This window comes from Oncorhynchus gorbuscha, linkage group LG14 (genome assembly GCF_021184085.1).
Source record: "Oncorhynchus gorbuscha isolate QuinsamMale2020 ecotype Even-year linkage group LG14, OgorEven_v1.0, whole genome shotgun sequence".
In the NCBI taxonomy this organism is placed as follows: domain Eukaryota; kingdom Metazoa; phylum Chordata; class Actinopteri; order Salmoniformes; family Salmonidae; genus Oncorhynchus; species Oncorhynchus gorbuscha.
Genome location: NC_060186.1, coordinates 24,494,290 through 24,503,089, shown reverse-complemented (window position 1 = coordinate 24,503,089; position 8,800 = coordinate 24,494,290). Strand labels below are relative to the sequence as shown.

Below are 8,800 nucleotides of genomic sequence, written 5' to 3'. Positions count from 1 at the left end.
GTGGTCTAACACGGGTCCTCGGGCGGAACAGCTGCCGTGGCACTTTGGTCATGCGGCCAGGTGGCTGCGTGCGCACTCTGAGGTTGAAGTTACCCGAGTAGGTTTAGATCACAGGCACCTGTACGAGGAGGTCAGAAAGGCAGGGAGTCCGGCGCCTGTAGTGGGCATCTCGGAAGTGGTCTGGGAGGGAGTACAGGCGCGGGGTCTGGACAACAGGCTCAAGGACCTGAATTGGTTGAGCCTCCATAAGTGCTTGCCGGTACGTTCCATCATGTACCGGTATAGTTTGGTGCAATCCCCCACCTGTCCAAGATCCTCTTGTGGCAGGGAGGAGACTGTGCGCCATGTCTTTTGGGACTGTGTCTTTGCCGGAGTAGTATGGGCTAGGGCACGGGTGTTGTTAGGTTTGGTAAGGGGGGATTTTGTATTGACGTGGGCCAGGTTAGAGAGAGATGTAGGGAGAGCGAAAGGGACGGATAGGGACAGGTTTCTGCTCTGGCTTCTCATGAGTCTCTTTAAACGGGGGCTGTGGGAAGCCAGGCAGAACATGGTGAAGACAGGGAGAGATTGGGAGGTGGAAGGGATAGTGAGGAGGGTGGAAGGAGATTTGAGGGGGAGGATGAAGAGGGAGGTGAGGAAGTGGGGGCAGCATGCTGCTCTGGAGAGGTGGAAGGGGGGGTTTAGGGCTGGGTGTCATTTAGATTTGTAAGGGGATAGATTAGGGACGGGGAGATAGGGAAAGGTATTTTGTAGGGTGACGGGGAGGGAAGATGCTCCCCTGAGGTTTTGTTTGGGGTTTATGTTTAGTTAAATTAGTTTAATTAAAATACCATTATTTGAGTATGTATGAAAATTATGAGTTGTAAAGAATGAATGGTATTGAAGATAATAAATTATTTAAAAAAATAAATAAAATAGGGCTGTTTCGGTTTTCGTTATTTCATTTCGTTATTTTTGTAGTTTCTGTTTGTATAGTTTTTCCTTTATTAAAATATATCATGAATCATCATCACGCTGCATTTTGGTCCGATCCTTGTTCTACCTCTTCGTCAGAGGAGGAGATAGAAGAGAGCCGTTACAGCGCTCTAGCTCAGTCGGTATATTTTATTTCAACATGCAACGTAGTTCCATTATTTTCCTTTATTTGTTTCGTATTTTAGTATTTAGTATTTCCGTTTATCAAACATTAGCGCTCATCGGCACTTTCATCCTTTGTTTGACCAAACACAATACAATTGTATGGAACCGATGAGTTCATTCATAAATTCTCAGTGGTTGCGATTGCAGAATTGTAGGACTTGAAATCTTTCCAGAGAACTGTCCTCCCGGTTCCAAGTGCGCTCCAGGTGAAGAACAATAATCCAACATGTGTAACAGAGCTTTTCTTCGGCTGACTTTTTTGACTAATGTAATGGTATATTTTCTGCCCTGGCGAGAGATGGGCTTCAGACACACACTCACCGCAGGCTTTTCTGCACGTTCGTAGAGATGATGGCAGTGTGGCTTCATCGTTCAAGCATATAACTTTCTAATATAGAAGATGGGTTTTCGAAAATGTTCCTTATTATTCCTCTATTTCTAATAACTTAAGTGTAATATCGAAAAGCTATTGTGTGCAGTAAATTGAAGATATCATGTAAGTGCGGACAAGTGCGATCAAAAAACTATACCGCTCCCCCATCTAACCAAGACTCCTCCTTGTAGGCCCGACTTCCTCCCTCAAATAACCTTTCCTCCTCCTGTATCCACCGCACTGGCCGCAAAAGGGGTATTCATCTCCAATAATGGCTTCGCACTAATAATTAAACTAATAATGCTCTGGTTGTTGTATACAAATACAAATTGGCTATTTGGCTCCAACAACAGCTTTGCACACTCTTGGCATTCTCTCAACCAGCTTCACTTGGAATGTTTTCCCAACAGTCTTGAAGGAGTTCCCACATATGCTGAGCACCTGGCCTCCTGAGTGGCGCAGAGGTCTAAGGCACTGCATCTCAGTGCAAGAGGCGTCACTATAGTACCTGGTTTGAATTCAGGCTGTATCACATCCAGCCGTGATTGTGAGTCCCATAGGGCGGTGCACAATTGGCCCAGCGTCGTCGGGAGTAGGCCGTCATTGTAAATAAGAATTTGTTCTCAACTGACTTGTCTAATTAAATAAAGGTTAAATAAAAAAATAATTAAAGGCAAAGAGTGGCTACTTTGAAGAATCTCAAATACAAGATATTGTCATGTTTTGTCTTATATTGTCTTGTCATTTTGCTTTTCCCTCTGTTCGTTTTCCCCCTGCTGGTCTTTTTAGGTTCGTTCCCCTTTTTCTCTCTCCCTTCCTCTCTCTCTTCTCTCTATCGTTCCGTTCCTGCTCCCAGCTGTTCCTATTCCCCTAATCAATCATTTAGTCTTCCCACACCTGTTCCCTATCTTTTTCCCTGATTAGAGTCCCTATTTCAGATGCTGCTGTTTTATGGACGAAGCCTGGGCTCGGGAACATGACATTCCTCTCAGACAGTTAGGGGAGCCCACGGTCATGTTTGCCTTGGATGGTAGTCCTCTCCCCAGTATATTATATGAAACACTACCTTTAACCCTCACTGTATCTGGTAACCATAGTGAGACCATTTCTTTTTTGATTTTTTGTTCACCTTTTACACCTGTTGTTTTGGGTCATCCCTGGCTAGTGTGTCATAATCCTTCTTTTGATTGGTCTAGTAATTCTATCCTTTCCTGGAACGTTTCTTGTCATGTGAAGTGTTTAATGTCTGCTATTTCTCCTGTTTGTTCTGTCCCCTCTTCTCAGGAGGAACCTGGTGATTTGACAGGAGTGCCGGAGGAATATCATGGTCTGCGCACGGTCTTCAGTCGGTCCAGAACCAACTCCCTTCCTCCTCACCGGTCGTATGATTGTTGTTCTGATCTCTTCAAGAAGCGTTTTGCATCCGCTCCTATCCTTGTTGCACCTGACGTCACTAAACAGTTTATTGTTGAGGTTGACGCGTCGGGGTGGGCGTGGGAGCCATTCTGTCCCAGCGCTCCGATACTGACGATGGGGTCCACCCTTGTGCGTATTTTTCTCATCGCCTGTCACCGTCGGAACGTAACTATGATGTGGCTAACCGTCGAACTGCTCGCCATCCGTTTAGCCCTAGGCAAATGGCGACAGTGGTTGGAGGGGCGACCGTTCCTTTTGTCGTTTGGACTGACCAGAAGAACCTTGAGTACATCCGTTCTGCCAAACGACTGAATGCGCGTCATGCTCGTTGGGCGTTGTTTTTCGCTCGTTTCGAGTTCGTTATTTCTTATTGCCCGGGTACTAAGAACACCAAGCCTCATGCTTTATCCCGTCTCTTTAGTTCTTCTGTGGCTTCTACCGATCCCGAGGGGATCCTTCCTGTTGGGCGTGTTGTCGGGTTGACTGTCTGGGGAATTGAGAGACAGGTTAAGCAAGCACTCACGCACACTGCGTCGCCGCGCGCTTGTCCTAGTAACCTTCTTTTCGTTCCTGTTTCTACTTGTCTGGCTGTTCTTCAGTGGGCTCACTCTGCCAAGTTAGCTGGCCATCCCGGCGTTCGGGGTACGCTTGCTTCTATTCGCCAGCGGTTTTGGTGGCCTACTCAGGAGCGTGACACGCGCCGTTTCGTGGCTGCGTGTTCGGACTGCGCGCAGAAGAAGTCTGGTAATTTTTTTTCTGCTTCTGCTCCTGGTCTTGCTGGGTCTCAGTCTGTTCCCTGCCATCGCATCTCTCCTGTTCTTGTTCCTGCCCTTGCTGTGTCTCAGTCTGTCCCTAGTTGTTACACTCCTGGCCTGTTTGGTCCTGTTTGCTCTAAAGCTTTCAGTTCTCTACCCGTGTCTCATTTTTTTTTTAGAGTAGTACCCTAGTTTCCCTTTTTATCGTTTTTCGTTACGGTCCTGAGGAGAGGAGTTGGGTTCTTTCTCGGGACGTGCTGGACCGTTTGTGATCTATGATTTCCTCCGTTGCCGCCAGTGTTCCTCCTCGAGAGCGCCAGGAGGCGCTCGGTGAGTGGGAGGGTACTGTCATGTTTTGTCTTATATTGTCTTGTCATTTTGCTTTTCCCTCTGTTCGTTTTCCCCCTGCTGGTCTTTTTAGGTTCGTTCCCCTTTTTCTCTCTCCCCCTCCTCTCTCTCTTCTCTCTATCGTTCCGTTCCTGCTCCCAGCTGTTCCTATTCCCCTAATCAATCATTTAGTCTTCCCACACCTGTTCCCTATCTTTTTCCCTGATTAGAGTCCCTATTTCTCCCCTTGTTTTCCGTTTCTGCCCTGTCGGATCCTTGTCTATTGTTCACCGTGCTGTGTCTGTGTATCGCCCTGTCGTGTCGTGTTTCCCTCAGATGCTGCGTGGTGAGCAGGTGTCTGAGTCTGCTACGTTCAAGTGCCTTCCCGAGGCAACCTGCAGTTCATGATCGAGTCTCCAGTCTGTTCTCGTCATTACGAGTGGAATTATGCTTTATGATTGTATATTTACTTTACTGGATTAAAGACTCTGTTTTCGCCAAGTCGCTTTTGGGTCCTCATTCACCTGCATAACAGATATATTTTGATTTGTTTAACACTTTTTTGGTTACTACATGATTCCATGTGTTATTTAATAGTTTTGATGACTTTGTCATTGAACAATGTTTGAAACACTGCAGGTGAGTTATAATACAATGGAGAAAATAGTAAAAATAAAGAAAAACCATTGAATGAGTAGGTGTGTCCAAACTTTTGACTGGTACTGTATGTCAGAATGTAAACCAAACTAGTTTCAACTGGTATTCCTGTGACATAAGGATGGACCCAGGTGCAGAGAAGACACCAGATGAGGAATCAGTGGTTAAGGATAAACATACTTTCCTGAGGAACAGTAGCCGCAGGATCACAATACACTTAGGGGGAACCAACAACTAAGTCTCGAAAAATCACTCAGGAACCAACCGACCACCCACAGTAAACAATATTAGCTTCTGCAAAGGACAACAGAAAACACACCTCTTTTAACAGGGAAATCATGAGTGAATTGGACACACCTGAGTGTCGTTAATGTCTCTAGGACGGTCTCTGCCGCCCTCTGGTGACTGGTGAAATTCCACGCTCCATCAGAGGTAATATTTTGGTATAATTCTGGAGATTCGCCTGGGCAGGACTAATCAAGTGTACTCTATGTGGGCTACCAATATATGTACTTGCGTGCAAGCAGGCATGCACTCTGTCATGCATGTACTATTTTGTCTCAGCAGAAATGTCATACTGTAGTAGTCAAATCTCTAGTGAACGGTGTGTAGGCTATCTACCTACACGCATGCAAGCATACATACAGGCATCTCTTGAGACAACACCCACATGAGTATGACACACAACATCAACCCATGTAGCTACGAAACACTGCAGGGTACAGTATTCTGCACTACCATGATGCGTTTTCCATTTGTTATTCCCCCTCCCCCATGGCATGGTTGCCATCCATGCCCTACTTTACGGTGCAGTAAACAGGTATGTCTCCAGCCAGCTACAGTCTGAGTGCATGGCAGGGAGGTGGAGCACCCCTCGTCTCCATAACCCACTCTCCACCACGCAGCCAGACGGAGAGCACTTAAGTCATATCAGCTGCCTCTTTAGGGGGACGAGTGGATTTGACGGCAGGGATGCAGGGAGGGGTGTCTGGCACGCTGGTTGGCGTTGTGTGTTTGAGGAACTCCTGTAGCAAATGTGCGTTTTTCCATTCTTCCATCCAGCCCAGATCTGGCCTAGCCTCAGCCCGGAGTAAAATGCATCTGAACTCGACTGTGGCAGCTGAGCTCATTACAGTCCTCGAAACCCACAAGGCTGACAGGCCAGTTAGCTCCCAGAGGTACTTTAAATCTAATCAGCCGTTTCAACATCATATTTTTCATAGTGAGTGTATTTGGCCAGATATACAGCAATATCTAGCATCCAATACCATCCTTGGTTCAAAGAATCCTATATGCCGAGAGCCTAACTAAGGGGTAGGTTCGGTCATTGCAAAGGGGTGCTTGAAATCAAGGGTTTACATGCATATACATACTAATACATTGTTTCTGCAAAGGCAACCCCCACCCTGGAGCCACCCATGAGAATTCTCTGGGGGGTTTTGCCAAAATTACCACTGAACAATAGCAAATATTACAGACTGACTTTAGTGAAGAATCCCATCGCCTGAGAGCCTCTCAGATGTAATAATAATACATTTTAGAAATGTTATTTTAAGTGCTTTTCAAGAGACCCAAAGTCACTTTACATAATTAGCAATAATCATCAACATAAGGCAATAGAATCTCATTAAAATCAGCAAAAATCTAAAAGTACACTAAACATGAGGGGAGTAATGTTATAACATGAATTCTCTCCCAATCAGTAGATATTACAGCTTTCTGGAACACATGAATGGAATTTGCATCCAACAGGCTGCATCATTCTGCCCGAAGTCCCCTGGGAAAGAGGGTAATATTTTTGTTTAAATGTAGCGAAAAAAGGAACACGTTACCTTTAAAATGTATTTTTACATCTATCAAAATGTTTGATGAATAACGTGAGGGAGAGTGCTCTGGCGACAGCATCGTACCTCCAGAGTTCATCTCCATACAATGCTCACGGCCATTTGTGTTGTCGTTCCCAGCAACATGGATGTAGTTATCAGGTTGCCCCTTTGCCCCAGTTCTGGTAGCTAAACCTGGACCCATCGCTCCACAGCCAAAGACCCTCCTGAAGAGCATACAATGCAGATGTGTAACCAGCAGGCACTATACATTATATAAAAATGATTTAACCACGTTTTGAAGCGACAGTGTTTACAATTACATTGTTTACAAACAATGGAGTAAAACAAGCTTATATTTCGGGTAAGGCACCACTAGGCATTTATAATTATATTCTAAAAGAATCAACGCATCTTACTGTATAGGTTTCAGGAGTGTTAAACAGAGTGTTTCTGACCTTGATGGCATCGTTGGCTCCAATCCAGGTGCGCTGGGCTCCGTTGGCACTACTTTGGATGACTGACTGAAGGAAGTTATACTGAGAGAGGCTGTGCACTGACGCCAGGTTACCTCCCAATAGCAAACAGTAATGCTGAAGAGAGACAGAGAGAGAGAATCACACAAAGGTAGAATTTTTGTATTTTTCTAACCTTTATTTTGACAGGTAAGTCATACTGAGACTGGGGTTTCTTTTACAGATGAGCCCTGCATAAATACTATCAAACACCTACAATATACATTATAACACATATGAACAACATACACATTTATCCACATAGATGTCTCCAATCATTACTCTGAACTGACCAAGTGGGACCAGGACATGTAATTTCAGAGAGCTCCGTAAGGTGTTCCACAGGAAGAGCACAAACAAACTAAATGCAGCTTTATCCAACTCTGTGGAGACCTTAGGGGCCTCCAGCGTTATCCAACTCTGTGGAGACCTTAGGGGCCTCCAGTGTTATCCAAGTCTGTGGAGACCTTCGGGGCCTCCAGCGTTATCCAACTCTGTGGAGACCTTAGGGGCCTCCAGCGTTATCCAACTCTGTGGAGACCTTCGGGGCCTCCAGCGTTATCCAAGTCTGGGACCGGGTTTGGTTATTTGGAAGTCTAAATTGAATTAATAATGATAGATATATGGGAAGTTTCTGCATTAGTTTCTGAATATAAAGAGAAGGAATAGCATGTCAAGTTTTAGTTTAGCAACCCTGTTAAACACACTAATCCTATGATGTTTAGAATGAGTAAATCTGTCCCTAAATATGGACATTTACAGGTACCTCTGCCTCTGGCCATTTGGCCATGATGGGGACGTAGTGATAGCAGTGTGTCTCATATCTGTGCCAACCAGGTGGGCATGATGAACTCCTGGTTTGTAATCCCCCTTTCTCCTTCGCTCCCATCTCCTCAGACTCTGTAGGGGGGGAGAGATATCATGCAGTATCATGATGAAATTATTAGTTCTGACAGCACAATCTGAATAGTCAAAAGTGCGTTCCAACAGTGATGTTACTGAACACAGCACCACAGCTATCTGTGCATTATCAGTCCATTAACATCAGCAAACCAACGCAATATTATAGCTTTCTGCAGGTTTCAGAAATATTGTTGATATGGGATTGAGGAAGGCATTTTACCAATTGGCAGGTTGCGTATCAGATTCTCAATAATTTGATTCTCTGTGTCATTCAGATCCCCTACAACAAAGAGAGACAAAGACAGAGGAAAGATTAATACTCATGTGCTCTTTAAAGTGTAGAATGATATAATCAAACTGCATCTGATGAGTGAACAGGTAATCAAACCATTGATAAGAATACCTCTTCTACCTACACATCATTAAACGCCTCTTATCTACGCTGTAACTAAAAGGATTACACTTAAAATATGGTGGAAACTATAAGGTATATCTCTCTGACTTGCATCACCCAGAGTAAAGGCAGCGCTGAGAAGCAGAAATATGGTCAACATCATCATGGTGATACTCTCCTGAGAAAAATAGAGAGAAAGAGAGAGAGACTTAAGACAAATTCAGCGTCAGACTGAGTACTTTAGAACGTAGGCGGAGGTGACTATAGTGGGCTTACCTGATGTATAAGGAATCTCTGGTAGGTTCTGTTCTGTTGGAGAAAGGGGAGCAGCTATATACACCTGACCACAAGGAAGTAACTATAGTTTATCAATAGTTAACTCATATATTATCCATTTCCTTCTCATGGTGAGTTTATCAATCAAAAAGAGGAGCAAAGTACGGAGAGAGATCTGTACTATGCTCATATACAGTGCATTCGGAAAGTATTCAGACCCC

At 44.7% G+C, this 8,800-nt stretch overlaps 1 protein-coding gene across 1 annotated transcript; it reads right to left on the bottom strand.

The window, feature by feature from the left end:
* Positions 1-4,520: 4,520 nt before the first annotated feature.
* Positions 4,521-8,596, bottom strand: LOC123995735 (galactose-specific lectin nattectin-like). Its single transcript, XM_046299406.1, is given in 8 exon segments — positions 4,521-6,445; positions 6,579-6,663; positions 6,665-6,718; positions 6,950-7,084; positions 7,773-7,906; positions 8,130-8,189; positions 8,421-8,481; positions 8,580-8,596. Coding segments are annotated over 7 exon segments (585 nt in total). The 5' UTR covers positions 8,470-8,481; positions 8,580-8,596; the 3' UTR covers positions 4,521-6,377.
* Positions 8,597-8,800: the final 204 nt, after the last annotated feature.